The sequence below is a fragment of the Belonocnema kinseyi genome, chromosome 6 (assembly GCF_010883055.1).
Source record: "Belonocnema kinseyi isolate 2016_QV_RU_SX_M_011 chromosome 6, B_treatae_v1, whole genome shotgun sequence".
Classification (NCBI taxonomy): domain Eukaryota; kingdom Metazoa; phylum Arthropoda; class Insecta; order Hymenoptera; family Cynipidae; genus Belonocnema; species Belonocnema kinseyi.
In genome coordinates, this window is record NC_046662.1 from 13076117 (window position 1) to 13095875 (window position 19759).

General features: G+C 23.3%; 1 protein-coding gene across 1 annotated transcript in view; it reads left to right on the forward strand.

Annotated features, from left to right (window-relative positions):
• LOC117175268 (NPC intracellular cholesterol transporter 1) overlaps positions 1 to 19759 on the forward strand; it is a 91937-nt gene that overhangs the window by 32856 nt on the left and 39322 nt on the right. Inside the window, exons 5-8 of the mRNA XM_033364976.1 lie at positions 5808 to 5939; positions 9828 to 9947; positions 14114 to 14331; positions 14445 to 14746. Coding sequence (XP_033220867.1) covers positions 5808 to 5939; positions 9828 to 9947; positions 14114 to 14331; positions 14445 to 14746 — 772 coding nt within the window. The remainder of the gene's footprint in view (positions 1 to 5807; positions 5940 to 9827; positions 9948 to 14113; positions 14332 to 14444; positions 14747 to 19759) is intronic.

Genomic DNA, 19759 nt, shown 5'->3' on the forward strand with positions numbered 1-19759 from the left:
TTGTACTCCCAGATTTAACTCTTTACCTGCTGATTCTTTCAGATAAATTTTTTTCATGAGGCGCATGATTATTACTTTAAATCACTTTAAAAATTTTCCATTTTAGATTTTTAATTTTTAAGCATATATTTCAATTTCAAGAATTTTAAAATGCAGTTTTAAAGGTTAAAAAAAAATTAGAAGTTTTTAAAATCGAAGATTTTTTGATAAAAAACAGGGTGGCTTCCGGACCGGGAAACCGGGAATTTTACGAATTTTCAGAAGAAAAATCTGCCCAAGTTCGATTTTAACAGTTTTTAAAATAATTGAGGTGCAGTTTTGAGGATTTAAACAATTAAAAATTAAAATAATTTAAAGTTGAAAAATTTTGATAAATAACCGTTCAAAATTTGAGAATTTCCAGATTGTAACTGTTTCAATCCGAAAGTTTTGATAAGAATTAAAATTAATATATCATTTTTTTTTTCTAAATACAATTTTTTATGATTTATCAATAATATTTTTTTAATTCAGAGTTTCAGGTATTCCTTTACATTATTTTTCTGTATTAAATTTAATAAATAAATCCATAATAATATAGTCACAATTAAAGGTTTTTATTAAATTTAAAATATTGTGAGTCTAAATTATTTAATTTTTATCCCATTTTATTTGAAATTTCTTAATGTAGAAAAAGAATAAGTATTTAATATTTAGCAATATTTCACTGTTCATTTATGACGAGTAAATTGAAATCAAATATTACAATTTTAATTGTTCTATTTCAAAAGTGTTTAATTTATAAGTGAAATTATTAAATTTTGATGCATAAATGACAATTTAACATCTATTATTTGTAGAAAAAAATTGAGTAGTTTTAAGAAATATTTAGAAGTTTTGAAAAGATTTAAAATTAATTAAAAAATTGAAATTATTTCAAGTAATTTAAACGAAGTGTTTTAACTTTTTTTCAGAACTTCTAAATATATTTTTAAGATCATCGAAACTTTCCTACAATTTTTGAAAATCCAGCAAATTAAATAAAATTCTTAAAATCTTCCATGTTCTTCTTTGATCATTTTTTAAATCTCTTCAACTTTCTGTTACAATAATTTTTCAAAGAGAAAAATCATTTTTTATTTTCCTAAGAATCTTAAGAAAATTTTGATTCGTATGTAGTCTTTCACAATTCTTAAAAAATTCTAAATTTTTGTTTGAAATCTGCAAAATTCTAAATTTTATTTTAAAGTCGGCTAAGTATTTCAAATTATTTCAAGTTCTAAATTTAATTCGAATCTTTTTAAAACTTCTAAATATCTATTAATGTTACTCTAATATTTTTACAAATAATAAGTGTTCTATTATTATTTATAAATTCAAATTTAATTTCTTTTTTTGCAGGATTTTCTAAAAGTTATAAAAAAAATTTAATTCATTTTGAAATATATTTAAAGGTTATGACAAAAAATTAAAAAATGGTTTTGAATTTGGAAAAATTTTTAATCACTTCTAGATTTCTCAGGATTTTGAAATAAAATTTTAAAGGTTTTTAAGAATACCAAGACTATTTAAAATAATAATAATGTAAATTCTAATGTAAGAACTGTTAAGTTAAAAAAATTATTTTGAAATTTTTAATGTGTGTAGCTTAAAATTACTTAAAATAATATAATTTTGAACATTTTTAAAGTTAATTGTTAATTTGTTTATTGTTTATTACTTTAAATACAAAGAAGTTTTAGAATGGGGTTTAATTTTTTAAATTTCCTTGGCCGTGAAAAATGTTTGCGAACCGGGAAATGACCGGGAATTTTTTTCTTCGATTAAAAAGGCCACCCTGATTAAGGATTAACAAGTGAATAATATTTGATTTTACAAGAGGATTCGGAATCTATTTAATATTTAAGAATTTTCATATATTAATGTTAAAAATTAAGTTTTTTCAATTGGAAGTCTTAGTAGTTAAGCAAATATAAATGCCCAATCGAAAACTTATACACTATTTTCAATTTTAACATAACTTAAAAATAAAATATTTATAATTAAAGGCTTTTTTAACAATTTTAAATATTTTTTTAGTCTAAAATTTTAATTTTTTTATCTCAGAAACTAAGCAATTTCCTAATATTTAGAAATGTTTGACTATTCATTAAAAATTAGTCATTATAAATAAAGCAGTCGAAGCTAAACAAAAAAACTAAACCTATTATTTTCGAGCAAAAAATTTGAGTGAGTTGTTAGAAGGCCTGAAAAAAATTGAAAATTAATTAAAATTTGAAATAATTTGAATGAAGCTTTTTTATAATTGTGAAAGACTTCAAAATAATAAAAAAATAGTTTCTCAAGATTTCTAGGAAAATTGTAAATTAATTTTAAACGAATATTAAAAAAGATTTTCAAAAATTAATTTTGGCAGGATTGAAAAAAAATAGGAAGAATTCGAATAATTTTAAAAAAGATACTTAGAGGTTCTGATAAAAATTTTTTAAATAATTCAAAAATTGTAAAATGTAAACCAACATGCAGATTTTTCATGATTTTAAAATAAAATTTAAAAGATTTTTAAGGATTTTAACCATTTAAAGTAAATTTGCAGTTCAATTTTTATTACTTCAATTGTAGAAAATTTTAGCTTTAGAGTTTGATTTTTTAAATTTTATTGACCGTGAAAAATGTTTGCGAACCGGAAAATGGCCGGGAATTTTTTTCTTTGAATAAAACAGTCACCCGGATTAATAAAAAAATTTATTATTTCATAGTATCTATTATCTAAAATATCAGAAATAAATATTTGTCTTAATTGATGTAAATTGATATCTTCAGAATTATTATATAATATTTTTACATAGAAAATCGAACGGTGGCATTTGTTAACAAATTATCAACATTTTAAACCCAATGACTTTTGTTTAAAACGGTCAATTTTCATTTAAAAAATGCTAACAAAACAGAAAAATATAAATTCTTAAAAAGTGTTTAATCTTTGAAATCTAACAATTTTTTATTTAAAAGACCCATTTGCGGTGTAAAAATTTAAAATAACCTAAAATCCATGAAAATTGTGAATTTTTATGATCTTCGTTTAAAAATGTTAATTTCAGATGAAAAAAAAAAACACCAACATAAAAACATGCATAATATTTTCAATAATTTATAAGGTTTTCTACGGGTTTTTTTATTAAAGGGATTAATATACAGAACATCAGTTTTATTCTTCCGTAATATTATTTTACATCATTTTTTTCTCCTGAAATACTATTTTACACAATTTTTAGGAATTTTGAAAAATAAAAATTATGTCAAACGGAAATTCAGGAATCTGATGTCAAATGATTATTCGGTAGAATCAAAATGATGCCTGATTATAATTTGAATTAATAAAAATGATATCAAGTTGTAATTCGGAAATATAAAAATTATGTAAAATAGTTAACTCGGATAAATACAAATTACAGTAAATTATTTTTCTGTCATGTGAATTTCGGTAAAATAAACATTGGGGGAAATAAAAATGTATAAATATTCATGCGCATCATTTTTCATAGTATCTTTAACAATTAACTCTGAAGAAAGTATATTGTAATTTCATTTCCATTAATTCCGAAATGTCTTTTATCAAATTTTTATTTTCGATCACAATTATTTCTTATTTAATTCATTTAATTAGAAATTAATGTCAGTCATTAAAATAAGAAATATCGCCTAATCTAGCGTGGTTCTGGTTATGGGCTTCAGAGTGCAATTAACAAAACAGAAAAAGGTGGCAGAATGCATCATCCCATCTTTGTTATTTTGATTTTTTGGTTATGGTTTAACCTAATTTTCGGTTTTGTGGTACTTACATTTTGACTATTTTACTCGTGTTTCGCAACATGTGTGATTTAGTGAATCCAGATTAATTTTTCTTTAATCTAACTGTTTAATTCGCTATTATTTTTTGATAAAAATTAGTTTTAATTCCGAGCTTTGAAAAAAAAAAAAATGGTTGTAACTGAGAATATTTTGTTATTTTTATTTTATTGACTAGACATTTCCTTCTTTAATTTATATAAATTATCAAAATTTTGTTATTAAATTTTTGCGATTGATGTGAATTTTATTCTTTGTAGATAAGTCGATCAGTCTTGTAATTTAAAATTTGAGTACAACCATAAGTAATTCAATTATTTTCGAGCAAAAGTTAAAAAGAAAGTTGGAATTAAAAAATCTGAGCTAAAAAAAAAATAACAAGAAAAAAAAAATATAATAAAATGAAATTCTATAGTGTGGCCTCTGTAATTTTTTCTAATGGGCATGAATGTTTAATTTTGATTGCTAATAAAATCCTTAAAAAATCCGGTCCTGCTGGTTTTTGGTCATTATTTAAAATTTTATATAGGTAATTGATTTATTCAAAATTTTAAAAAACGACCAAAAACTGATTATTCTGATTTTAGAGGCCGAGAAAAATGTTTTAAATTTTTACTTGATAAGATTTTTCGAGGATTTCAATTATTTTAAGGGATTTAAATGCTCGCAAGATATTTCAATAAATTTTCAAAGAATTTATAACAAGAATTTTGGGATTTCGTAGGGTTTTGAAGATTGTCAAATATTTCAGCGTATATTCATGCTGAATAATGCATATTAGGATTAAAATTTTTAAAATATTTTTGGGCATTTTTCGCGGATTAAAAAAAATGTCAAAGAATTTTTAACGGGTTTCAATAATTTAAAGGGATTTCAAAAATTTTGAAATATCTTAGGTATTTATTCAAATTCCAAGGAATTTTAAAGTGATTTTAAAAGTTTAAATGTATTTCAAAAGATTTGAAATATTTTAGGGTATTTTTAATAATTTTTAGGAATATTCGCGATCTTAAAAAAAAAGCCATGGGATTTGAAAATTTTTTAAAGGATTTGAAATATTTTAGGGTATTTTTGATAATTTCAAGGAATATTTTTTGCAATTAAAAAAAAAAATTACAGAATTTTTTACGATTTTCAATAATTTTAAGGTATTTCAAAGGTTGGGAATACTTTAGTACATTTTTAAAAAGTCCAACTATAATTTTAAATTGCTTTTAAAAGTCTTAATATATTTTTAAATGTTTGGAATATTGTTCTGCATTTTAAAAGATTTCAAGATCTTTTCTCTGGACTTTATTAAATTTCCGAGGATTTTTATGATTTTGAGGGATTTCAAAGCTCTGAATGATTTTAGGAAAAATCAGAATTCGTGGAATTTCAAGAGATTTTTAAATATTTAAAAGAAAAATTCATTTGGAATTCACCTTGAATTCTTATTATAATTTATTCTGAAGTCTTTTAACCTCTTTTTAATTTTCTTTAATTTATTGAATTCGCCTAGTTCCACTCATTTCAATGGATTTTTTTATTTCTTAAAAGTTTTTATTTAATTGATCCTGAACTCTTTTTAAATTATCATGAATTCTTAGGCATTTATTCTTTTTTTTTTAATTGTCTTGAATTATTCCTAACTCGTTTCAAACTTAATGAATTCGAAGTTTTTTTAAAATAATTTGTTTGAGTTGCTTTTAATTAACTTAATTTTTCATTCACCTTGAATTCTTTTTAATTTCTTGGGAATAATAAATTATAAATTGGTTTTTTCTTTTTAAAAAAGATTTTTCATGTAAATGAGCCAGAGAAAATGAGAAATTAGTCAGGACCCTCTAGAATATTTTAAATTAAAATGCTGATTGCTAAAGACTGATTTTTGAACTATAAAAAAAAATGATTTGAAGAAATAATGTCGAGCGCTGAGAATAATTTTGAAAAAAAAGGTTGTTTTTTGGGAGAATGAATGGGAATGTGTGTGTATGTAGTTGCACGAGGGGAGCAGGTGGGAAGGCAGGTGGGTAGACGTCTAGCCGCTGGGCTACATCATCCTGGAGATGGTGCTCGTATTGCTCTCGCCGCTGACCAAGAGGACAGCCCACTTCAATCTAAACGTTCTAGTATGTCTTTGAATTCTAACTTTGATATCGTCCTCAGAGGATTGTTACAGGTCTGGGAAAATTGTCATTTAAAATTAAAGAACTTTAAATGAGATAAAATCATATTTAAACCCCTATTTATCGGCCAATTCTGAAATTAATTTTGCTGAATTCCTGAAAATATAACCAACAACCCAACGACCAAATTTTGAAGAAAAAAAAAAATATTTTTAAAAAATAATCACCAACGTTTCGACACTCATAGAGCATAAACAATAAATAAATAAATAAAAAATTTGAGCATACAGGAACAGCAACGAAACTACGTTGCTCTCTTCCTGACAACCCGAGGTGTCTTCAATTTTTCTTTCCTCTTTTTTATTTTTGTCACAAAAAAAAAAATTCTTTTCGTTTTTAGGAAAATTGTTTATCTTTTTTCAAATTTGTGTAGAAAAATGTTATGGTGGTTGTCCAAATTTGGTCGTTGGATTCTTGGTTTTATTTTCAGGAATGTTGCACCGCATTTCAATTATGCATTCCATAATTTGGCGACAAAAAAGGCAGGGAATTTCGAAATTGGAATCTTGTAGCAATCCTCTCAGCATGGTGGATCTCTTATCTTCCATTATTTCATTTTTCAGTTTTCATTTTTCACTCTCACACTAATTTGTTTCTTACCTAAAAATTATCTCGTTGAATGAAGCTTGAAGCATGAAATCGCATGAAATGTCTCAAAAAAATTCGTAGAATACATGAACTCTTGAGATTTATTAATTTCAAAATAAAAATCATGCTTCAGTATGGCGAAATCTATTTTTTTTAACATTTTATATTTTTAGGAACTTTATTTATTTGAAAATTTCAGAAAGGGGTCATTCACAAATTACGTATGGTTTTGAATTTTTCGAAATACCCTTCTCCCACGTCTTTTTGAAATGTTAACTATTAATTTTTTTATCAAGAGTTTATATTTTTAATTAAGAATGCAATTACTTGATTAAAAATAAAACTATTTTCTTGAAAATTTGAAGTTTTGCTTTTTTTTTTGAAAACTGAACTTCCATTTTCTGATTAAAATGTATCTTTTTTAGTAAAAAAATCCACTATTGATTTGAATATTTTTGTATTTTGTTGAAAATTCGCCTTTTTTGTACAAAATGAAATCTTATTGCTTGTTAAAAAGTCATCCTTTTTTGTCTAAAAATATAACTCTGTGAAATTTAAATTATTGCTTTGAAAAATCAGTTGTTTTTTATGCATGAAAATTAACTTTTTTAACTGAAAATTAAACTTTTATTTTTGTTGGATAATTTTTCTTTTTTTAGTTGAAAATTCAATTATTTGGATGAAAATGAATGTGTTCTGTTCACAATTAATTTTTTTTAAATTAAACTTTGTATAAAAATCCATTTTGTTTGTCAAAGCTTCATCATTTTAGTTGCAAATTCTTTTTTGTAGTTAAAAGTTGAAATATGTTCTTGAAAATTAGTTTTTTTTTTGTTGAAAATTAATTTTATTTCATTGAAAGGTTCACTATTCTATTTTTGGATAACAATATTCTGCTTGTTTGTTTAAAATTCAATTATTTGTTCGAAAATGTGTGTATTTTGTTGAAAATTCTACTATTTCGCTAAAAATTCTTTTTGTGTTCTAGTTGAATTTTTAACTAAAGAAAAACACCCAAAAAATTCATTTGTTATTGAAAGAAACGTATCTTCAACCAAATAGTTGAATTTTTAACCAAGAAAGATACATTTTGAACAAAAAACAAATTGTCAACAAAATTGTTAAATGTTTAAGTTGAAAATTGATCATTTTTACTTAAAAATCAAATATTAGGCTGAAAAATTACCTATTTTATTGAAAATATGCATTTTTTGGTAGAAAATTAATCTTCTTCGTTGAGAATTTATTTTTGGTTTAAAATTCAAATATTTGGTTAAAAACTTCTTTTTCGGATTGAGATTAATCATTTTAGTCGAATTTCATTTGAAGATTCTTTGTTGTGAACAAGATTATTTGTTAAATTTTTTAACATTTAAAAAAAATTGAACAATAAATTACGCATTTCCTTGAAAGGAAAAATTACTTTTGGTAACAAGGAGCGAATTTTTGCAAATGATACATTTTTAACGAAGGATAAATTTTCGATCAAGAATGGAGTATTTAAATATTCAGTTTAAAAAATTTACTAGAAAAAAAAAGAATTTTCAACAAAACTGTTAAATTTTCAATCAAAAAGATATTCATTTTTTTGATAAAATAAGTTTTTTTTTTTAAATTAAGTTTATTTCATTGAAAATTGAACTATTCTATTTTTGAATAAAAATATTTGGATTGTTGAAAATTCAATTATTTGTTTGAAAATATGTGTATTTTGTTGAAGATGATTGTTAGAAATTTATCTTTTTCAGTTGAAAATTCAAATACTGATGCTATTTCAGCCAAATAGTTCAATATTTAACGAAGAGATATAAATTTTCAACAACAAAAAACGAATTTTGCATGAACAAGATTATTTGGTAATTTAGTTTATAACAATAAATTACTCATTTCCTTGAAAAAAATTACTTTTGGTGTAACCGAGCGAATTTTTTCAAATTATAAATTTTCAACAAATTCATACATTTTCAACCATATGATGAAATTTTCAACGAAGGAAGATAAGTTTTCGCTCAAGAATGGAATAATTAAATATTCAGTTTAAAAAATTTACTAAAAAAAAAAAGTATTTGCAACAAAGCTGTTAAATTTTCAATCAAAAAGATGAATACCCAACCAAGAAGATTATTTTTCTAACAAAAATTATGAATCTTCAACCAAATAAATACATTTTCAATGAAAAAGATGCATTTTTCAACAAATTTGTTAAATATTTAAGTTGCAAATTTAACTATGACATTTTTTGTTGAGAATTAGTCTTTTTTGGTTAAAAATTCAAAGATTTGGTTGAAAATGCATCTTCTGTGATCGAAGATTAATCTTCTTAGTTGAAAATTCAAATATTTGGATGAAAATTCTTGTATTTTGTTGAAACTGTATCTTTTTTTTTTGTAGAAAATTGATTTTCTTGTTTCAAATCCCAAAGATTTGGTTAGAAATTTATTTTGTGTTAGAAAGATAAATTTTTAACTAAAAATGGTATAGGAAAATTTTCAGCTAGGAAAATTAACTTAAAAAAAAAAGAAAAAAATTTTCAACAAAGTTGTTTAATTTTCAAGTTAGAAATTTAATTATTAAATATTTGGTTTAAAATTTCTTGCGTATTATGATTTTTTTTAAATTCCCCCATCGTCTTACGTAATTTATGAATGACCCCAAACAGTGTATCAGTGGATTTCAAAGTCAAATGATTAGTAAAATTGAGTTTTTTTTTCTTCTTTTGTGCATAAGACCTTTCGTTGCGGTTCAGGCACATTTATATTCTTTTTATAATAACAAAAAAGTTGACTGCAGTTAATTTGTTGCTTTATGGATAAGGCACGACTTTTGCTGACGTACTTTTAAGTAAAATGTGCATGGTATTAACATTGTTGTTAAGCTGATATATTTTTTTTAAATAGCGACCAAGATTTGTAGCTTGAATAAATGATATACCGGTTTTTTTATTGCATTCCTATTTTAATAATTTTAATGACTTCGATTTTTTGTATGTTTTTCATACTTAAATGTTTAATTAAAATTCATTTTATATTTTAAAATTATTCATATTTTCATATGAATTTCACCAATCACAAATGTACTTCATTTCAATGTTATTTTTCTTAGATACGTTTGCTATTGTGAAGCTTCAACCAACTTTATGTTTAGCCTTTCTCTCTAGCCTCCTGTGATGCTTTTTGTGGATAGATAGATGCTTTTCATGAAATTTTATTTTCGTACTGTTTCGAATTGAATAAATATTTATAGGCGTAATATCTGCTGATGACTTGCCGAGCACCTCGGAAGTAGATAATTCGACTTTCCTCGAACGTCTTGGTGCTGGAACTGACAAATTTCTACAGGAGTTCTTCTGCAGTTGGGGGACGGGTAAGCTTAAATTTTTGTATTTAATTGAAATTAATTTAAGAGTGTTTAACGATCTTGAAAATCTGGAGTTCTTGAATTATTTTCAACCTTGAAAACTCGGGAATCTTGAATTTTTCACGAGAACCTTGAATTTGTATCATTTTTTATATTTTTCGCTTTTTAAATATTTATTTGATTAAAATGTAAATATTAATTTAAATCTTCAAAAAAAAAAAAAATCTTGATACTGAGAAGTTAAACAAAAAGTATATATTTGTCAAAGCTGCTTTATATTACTGTATTTAACTGTTTTTTTTTTGGTTTAAAATTAATTTTTAAATTGAAATTCTTGTTTTAAAACGTATCGTTTTCAGTTGAAAATGCAAGTATCTGATTAAAAAGTTACATATTTTGTTGAAAAATCTTTTTTACTCAGTTGAAAATTAAACTTATGTTGAAAAATTGTTTTTTTTTCTGTTGAATTTAACTTTTTATGATGAAAAATTAAACTCTTTTTATGTTGAAATATCAACTACTACATTTTTCGTTCAAAATCAATTTTTTTTAAATAAAAATTTAATTGATTAGTTGAAAGTTAAACTCTTTTTAAACAATTTTTTGTTTCGAAGATTCATAATTTTAATTAAAAATTCATTTATTTTTTCGAATTTAACTACATATTTAATTGTTTAATTTTTTGTTGAAAATTTATCACTTTACTTGAAAATATAACTTTAACCATTAAATAATCCATCATTTTGGCTTAGGTTAACAATTAATATTTTTTAGTTGAAAAATCGTATTTTTTGTAGGAATTAATCATCTCTGTTGAAAATTCATCTTTTTTAATTGAAAATTTAATTATTCTGATAAAAGGTTCATCGTTTTAGTTGAGAATTCATCAGTTTGATTGAAAATATATTTTTTTAATTGAAAATTTAACTTCCATTTGTGGTTAAAAATTGATTTTTATTTTAGTTCAAAATTCAACTATTTGGTTGAAAATTTGTCTTTTTCAGTTGAAACTTTATTTATTTTATTAAACAATATATATTTTTTTTGTCATAAAATTAATCTTTTTGTTTAAAAATTAATCTTCTCGCTTTAAAATTAAACTTCTGGTTTGAAAATTCATATTTTTGGTTAAAAATAAAACTACTTGGCTGAAAAGTCGGCTTTTTTGATTGAATTAAACTGTTTTTGATTAAAAATTAAAATATTTTTTGTTTGAAATATCAATTGCTCGGTTTTTCCCTAATAATTTTTTTAAATTGAAAATGTAACTATTCCAGTTGAAACTTTTACTATTTTGTTGAGATTTTGACTTTTTTGGATTGAAAATTAATTTATTTTAATCTGAAAGGATCAGTATTCATGTATATTATTGCCAAATCGTCTTTTTTGGTATAGAATTAATAGTTTTAGTTGAAAATTCAATTATTTAGTTTGGTTAAAAATGCAATATTTTTGCTTGAGAAGTTGATAATTAATCTGTTTTGGTTGAACTCAACTATTTTTTATTTTTAAAAAATTATTTAAAAATCAATTGTTTTGTTAAAACTTCTATATTTTTTTTGAAGATTTAAAAATTTAGTTGAAAATTCACACATTTTCCTAAATTTTTTTATCTTAAATGGATTTTTAAGCCGAAAATTGAAACACTCCATTTTAGATTGGAATTATTTGGAAATTCATGTATTTTGTTCGTTGAAAATGTAACGTTTGCTTAAAAATTCAACTATTTTGTTAAAAATTTCATTATTTTGTTGAAATTTCAATTACTTTGTTAAAAAATCCCATTTTTCGTTCGGAAATTCAATAGATATTGTTGTCTTTTTTTATTCAAAATGCGTCATTTTTGGATTAAAACATTATCTCTTATGACAAAATAGTTGATACATCAACCACATCAGATTAATTATCATCCAAGCAGTTGCATTTTTAACCAAAAAAGATTAAATATAAACCAAGAAGATTAAGTTTTTGCCAAAAAAGATACATTTTTAATAAAAAAGTTGATTTTTTTTACAAAATAGTTGAATTTTCAAGCAGTAGTGATTAATTTTCAACTAAATGATCTAATATTCAAACAAAAATTATTGAAGTTCAACTAAAAATAGTTGAGTTTTCAACCAAATGGTCAATTTTTAACAAATAATTTGGTTTTCAGCCGAAAACTATTCTGACTATTAAAAATTGAAAATGATCTTTTTTGTTAAACATTCGACGATTCGGTTCAAAATAAATAAAATCCAGAAGAGGTGAATTTTTAAACAAAAAAGACGAATTTTCAACCAGATAACTAAATTTTCTTAAAAATAGTGGATTTTCAACCCAAAAATGTGGATTTTTAACAAAAAAGTTCATATTCAACTGAAAATGATTCATTTTTAACCAGAAATTTAATATTTAACAAAAAAGTGTAATTTCTACAAATAGCAATTTATTAGTTAAAAAAATTCAACAAATTTGTTGAATTTTCAAGCCAAAAAGAAGATTTTTTACTAAACATATGAATTTTCAAGCAAGAAGAATGACTGTAATTAAATTAATTAAAATAATTAAATTTTGAATTAAATAATAAAATTTTCAACTAACAAAGAACTGGGAAACCGGGAAAACTGGGAATTTTTTGAGACCGGGAAAAACCGGGAAATAAAAATTTTAAATGGGCAATTTTTAAAGTAAAAAAAATTTGAATTACGCATTGTAAGCTAAATAATAGCATAATTGAAAAACATAAAAATTCAACAGTTTTAAAATGATTAGTTGAATTTTTATGTTTTTCAATTTTTCTATTATTTAGCTTACAATGCGTAATTCAAAATTTTTTTACTTTAAAAATTTTCCATTTAAAATTTGATGTTGAAAATTGTGGATAAAAAACATTTTTAGTCTAAAATATTCAATTTTTAACCCATTCAATTTGAAATTTGTAACTAAAAAAAAAAGATTAACTATTGAATATTTAGCAATATTTAAATTTTTATTTAAGATAAGTAAATTGAAACCAAATATTTAAAAGTAAAGAATCTTTAACTGAATTGTTGGGCATTGAAAATGATAACGTGGATTTATATTTTTTTATATTGAAAAATGTTAGTATCTTTAATTTTATACGCGTAAATTATTGAGCATTTGAATACATTTTTTAATTAAAAACTTTTAAATGTCAATTTTAAATGTTCAAAATTTAACAGATCCACTTTGAGTGCTTTCATTTGCAGCTTAGTTTTTATTACCTCTAGTGGACAATTTTTTAGCTTTAGAGTTCCATTTTTTAAATTTCATTGACCGTGAATAATGTTTGCGAATTGGGAAAAAACCGGGAATTTATTTCTTTGGTTAAAATGGCCACCCTGTTCAACAGTGTTGTGAAAAAAAAGAAAATACATATCTCAAACGTAATTAATATACTTTTGTTGTTTTAACATTTAATTTACAATCCAAATTTTATTTTCCTATCTGAAAAAGTGGTTTAACGATGTGTCGAAAATCTCTCGATCATTTTTGTTGGAAATCTGATTGGCTTTTCAGTATTTGAAGTTTTTTTATATTTTAAATTCGATATTTTAAAAATCCAATCTAATGATAATCCCTTTTTAAGGATGTTTTAGGCGCACAGTCAAATTGAAAATTACTTAATCGTTAACTTGATTGATAAAATTGACAAAAAAGGCCCATTGATTATTTTACAACAAATTTCAGAAGAGAAAAAGCCCGAGCGTAAATAATAATAACAAAGTTTAGGTCTGCATTGTTTATTTAACTGTAGTTATATGCATATTTATGTTTAATCTTTAAATTTAGACAAAAGGAATAATTTTCATTCAATTTTAATTTACAAAAATAAGATTAATAATTTTCGAAAAATTGTAAGTACCTTTTTTTAAGGTTTTTTTTTTTTAAATCAAAAACTATTTGATATATTAACAGTCAATTAGACTATTTGGTTGAAAATGATCTTTTTTGTTAAGAATTCGACAATTTGGTTCAAAATTTATCTTTGTAAGCTTCAAAACATTTAATTTAAAAATTAAATTTAAACATTTCATATTGAATTGTATATGGTACCGAGATTAATTTGATTTAAAAGAATTAATTTCCCCATTGTCATGAAAAATCACCCTTTGTTTTTCTCCCGCTTTGCTAACAATTTATTTTTGTTTTTTTTTTTCTATTTTCAGCATGTGCCTCACGGCCATGGTTCGTCCTCTTCTTCGGATTCCTTTTTATCGTGACTTTGGGTCATGGAATAAAGTACATAGTAGTTACGACCGATCCAGTGGAACTATGGGCATCACCCAATTCGAGATCTCGGGTCGAGCGTGAATTTTTCGACAGCCATTTCGAGCCTTTCTACAGAACCGAGCAGATAATCATCACATCTGTGGGATTATCTCCGGTAAATAAATTTACAAATTCAGAAACCGCGCTCAATCTATACGATCAATCTCGAGTGAACGAATCCACGGACACTCGATTGATGTAAAATAAAATCAATATCTTTTGTCACAGATTGTCCATAATACGTCCGACGGCCCGATCGTTTTTGGTCCCGTATTCAATGAAGAATTTTTGCTGACCATTTTGGAACTGCAAGAACAAATAAAAAAAATCAGAATCTCGGGTGATCGAACTCTGGCCAATATTTGCTTCGCTCCTTTGGCGAGTCCCGATTCTGAGACGACCGTTAACCAATGTACGATCCAGAGCATCTGGGGATACTGGCAAGACGATGTGGACAATTTCAACTCTGCGAGTCTGGACACGAACAATTTCACGGTCAATTATCTGGATAGTTTCAAAGCTTGCACACAGTACGTTCATCACATTGAATTTTATCCGAGAATCCCATCCTATTTTCCTTTATTTTTTTGACCTTTTTTTTTGTTTTGTTTGAAAATTAATTTTTTTTACGAAGAATTTAATTTCTTTATTTTTTAGTTGAAAATTTATCCATTTAAAAAATGACAATTCATCTATTTTTGCAAGAAATGCAGCAGTTTGGTTCGGATTTTTTTTTTCTTGACAAAATTATCTTTCTTGGATGAAAATTCATCTTTTGGTTTAAGATTCAAGCAGGGTGAGACCGAGAAACATTCGTGATTTTTTTTTTTTAACGGGAATGTTACAAATTTTTAGAAAAAAAATATCCTTCCAACTTTGATTTTAACCGTTTTTTTTTTTAAATAATTAGTTTAATTGTTAAATTTTTCAATTATATAATTTAGTTTAGAATGCGTAATTCTTTCAGTTACAAATTTTTCCATTTTAATTTTTCAGAGTACATTTCAATTAAAAGCTGCAGTTTTAAAAACTTAAATAATGAAAAATTAGAAGCGTTTAAAATCAAAATTGGGTGATGAAATCATTTTTAATTTATCAAATGTGAATATAAATTAATTATTGATTTTTTAAATTGGATTCTACTTTGAAATTTTAAAAAGTGAATAATAATTGATTTTACAAGAAGATTCGAAATCTGTTCAATGTTTTAGAATGTCCAAATTTTAACGTTAAAAATTAAGCTGTTTCAATTGGAAAGACTTATTAGTTGGACAAATATAAACTTCCGATTGAAACTTTATAAACTATTTAAAATTTTTAAATAACTTTAAAATAATATATTCGTAATTAAAGGCTTTAATTAAATTTCAATTATTGTTTCAGTTTAAAATATTCCATTTTTAAACCATTCAATTTGACATTTTTTAATTAAGAAAAATAACAATTATCTAATATTTAGAAATATCTGACTTTTCATCCAAAATCAATAATTATAAATTGAAAATTCATAACTAATCCACAAAACTAAGCTTTTAACGTTAAAATTTTAAGTGTTCTGTTTAAATAAGAATTTAATTTATAAGTCAAATTGTTGAATTTTGATGTATAATTAACAATTTAATAACAGATTTCGAACAAAAAATTCAAAAGCTTTCTAAGAATTTTGACAGGCTTCAGAAGAATACTAATTGTAAAAGAATATTTAAAAATATTTATAACGATTTAAAAAATTTTTTAAATTGAATTTGGAAGATTTTAAGAAAACTTCTTTCATTTGGCCGAATTAAAAAAAAAATAATTTGAAAAAATGTAAAAAAGCATGTGGATGTTTCAAAATTTTGAAATAAAATTTTGAAGCAATTTAATGATTTTAAAAACATTTAAAATCAAAATAATTTAACTTTTAATTTAAACAGGGAAATTTCCATTTTTTTTTTTAGAAATTTATAGTTGGAACTGGAATTTATCTAGAATAATAATAATTCTGACTTGGAACCGGGAATTTTTATATTTAAAAAAATTTCGAGCTAATACTGGAAATTTCCGAAAAGGAACAAAATTCTGAATTGGAACAGAAAATTTTTCCAAAGAGTTCTAATTCTGAGTTAAAGCGAGATATTTTCGGAAAGTATTAAAATTCCAGATTTGAAGAAGGAATTCTCGATTTTTAACGAATTTTAGAGATGGAACTGTAATTTATCCAAGAGAATAAATAACAATTCTGAATGAAAAATTCAATTTTTCAAACAGAATTATAATTCTGAGCTGAGACGGAGTGTTTTCAGAGAATTTAAATTATGAACTGGAACAGGCAATTCTACAACAAAATCATTATAATTATTAAGAAAATTATTACAATTATTAAAAAATTATTACAATGGGTTGAAACGGAGAATTTTCGAAAAGAATTAAAATTTCGGATTTAAACAGAGAAATTTTCCATTTTTAACAAATTCTGATCTGAAATTAGAATTTAAAATGGTATAATTTTTAAGATTTTAAATTCATTGGTTGATTCTTCAATTTAGACTATTGGAAATAAATCTTTGAACTCTACAATTTATAAGAGATTAAATTTTCTTATTTGGCAGTTTAACTGTATTTAATTTAAAAAATTTCAGTTTGAAAAATGTTAATATCCTTCATTTTATACCTGTAAATAATAATACAAAGTAACAATAATAATTAATACACAATTTTTGTATTAAAAAATTTTTAAACTTCAATTTTAAAAGTTGAAAATTAAAAAGTTCCACTTTGAGTGTTTTAATTTGCAGCTCACTTTTAATTACATCGAATGGAGCAATTTTTAGATTTAGTTTTCGATTTTTTAAATACGATTGACCATGAAAAATGTTTGCAAACCGGGAAATGATCGGGAATTTTTGTCTTTGATTAAAACTGCCATCCTGTCAACTATTTGGTTAGAAACTCATTATTTTCTTGGTTGAAGATTTATGATTTTATTTTAAATTTTCTTTAAAACTATTTTATATTAACAAGTTTATTTGGTAAATTCAACTATTTTGTTTCAGAATGCACATTTTTTGGTAGAAAATTAATATTCTTTATTGAAAATTGATTTTTCTTGGCTGAAAATTCAATTGGTTGCTTAATACTTGATGTATTTCGTTGAAACTGTGTCTTTTTTTCTAGTTACTTTTCTCTCGAAATTCTTTATGATCCCCCTTTTTGAGAATTTTGTATATTTTCCCTCCTTTTTTGAAGCTGCGATTAATTCATAAAGAATACGGAGTGACTATTTTTTTGAAAATTCGTTTTTTCTTTGGTTTGAAATTAATTTTTTTAACTGAAAATGTGGCCATTCTATTTTTGGTTTAAAATTGACGGCTATCAATCAAAAATTATTTTGTTGTTATAGGTTCATTATTTTAATTGAAAATTTATCTCTTTGGTTGAAAAATGTAACTATTTTGTTGAAAATTCGTTTTTTTTTATTTAGTTTTTTGGTTGAAAAATCATGTATTTTGTTGGAATTTCGTCTTCTTTGATATAAATTAATGCAAGATGCATCATACTAGTTGAAAATTTATCATTTCAGTTAAAAATTCATCAATTAAGGTGAAAATTGAACTATTTTGTTCATAATTTTTTTTTTAACTGAAACTTCAAATAACTATTCCAATTGAATATTTCATCATTTTAGTGGAAAATGCATCTCTTTGGCTGAACATTAGTTTTTTTTACTGAAAATTTTACTAATCAATTTCTTGGGGACAATTTGTGTTTTTTTTTCGCTGAAAGTTAAAATATTCATAATTTTATTTGAAAATTTGTCTTTTTTGTTGAAAATTCAAGTGTCGAAAAATTGAGTAGTTAAAATTTTTATTGAGTGGTATTAATTTTTATTAAAAATAAAAAAAGACTAATTTTTTACAAAACAGTTGAAACATGAATTTTCAACAAAAAAGTTAAATTTTCTACCATGTTATTGCATTTTTTCAGCAGAAACGACGAATTTCCTAGAAAACAATTTTCAAAAAAAAAATAGATCAAATTTTTGCCGGAAGAGATTAATTTTTAAACAAAAAAGATAAATTTTCAATAAAATATATCAATTTTTGTCAAAATTGTTAAATTTGCTATCAGAGTCTACGAATTTTTTACAAATTAGTTGAATTTTCAACTCCAAATTTCGAATTTTTAACTAAAAAGTTCATTTCTAATCAAAACAGTTTAATTCATTTTTCAAATAAAACGGTGCATTTTTGTTACAAAATACTAATTTCCGACAAAAAACGCTAACATAAACCTAAAGTTGTTTAAAATTGTAAGTTTGTTTTTTAAAAAAAACGCTAACAGATCATATTATTATTTATTATTGTAAATATCAATTTGAGGCGAAAAACGAATGAAATACTGAAAAACCTTATGATTTTATGTTTAAAATAACTGATTATTTTTTTATACTGTTCTTATTTTCAAATTGTCAACAAGTTGTGAATCTTCTTTAAAACCTATTTTTTTTTTCAAGTTTTGTGTGATATTTTATTTCCTGTGAAGAACATGAATATAACCAGAAATTTTTCAAAAATTAAAAATCTGATTCAAACTATAATCATTTTTTTTTCTAATATCAATTAGCTTAAAAAAATTAAAATTATAAGCCTTTAAATTCTAATATTATTTCATAACTTTATAATTTTATATTAAAATTATTTTTTTAAAATACTAATTTCCATTAAAGAACCACATTTTCTGATTTTTCAGGTTAAGTAGGTATTTTTTGTAAAAAATAGTTAAATATAACCATAAAAGACGAATTTTCCAGAAAATTCTTGTATCCTTAATTAAAACTGAATAATTTATACCATTTCGCTTTTTAATAAAAAAAATTATTTTCTACAAAAAAAAAACAATTTCCAACAAAGAAGATTCATTTTCCAAAAGGAGACACGACTTTTTTAAACAAAAAGTACGAATTTTGTATAAAAGTTCTAAAAAAATTCATTTAAAGCCAATCAGTTGAATTTTTAAGAAAATAGTTGAATATTCAATTTAAAAATAATTTTTAGGAAAAAAAAACAATTGAATTTAACTAAGGGATTTCATAATATTATTTTTAATTCTTTAAAGTTATTTCCAATAATTTTAAAGAATTTTTAAGATTTTAGGGTATTTAGAATTATTCTGAAGAATTTCCAATTTATTTTAATAATTAAAAAGGATTTCAAAGAATTTTAAAGAGTTTAAAGTTTATTTTTTTTAATAAAAATTTTTTCTAATGAGTTTAAATATTTTACGGCTTTTTCTAAATTCCATAAAATTTTCAAATTCCATTTTCAGCCAAGAAGTTGAATTTTCAATGAAAAATTTAATAGTTGATATTTTAAGAAAAAGATTTTTATTTAAGATAAAAAATGATTGGATTTAACCAACGCATTTCATAATATTATTTTTTAATATTTAAAAGTATTTCCAAAATTTTAAAACAATTTTTGTATTTAAAATGATTCTCAAGAGTCTACAATTGACTTTGATAATTGGAAAAGATTTAGAAGAATTTTAAAGAATTTAGAGTA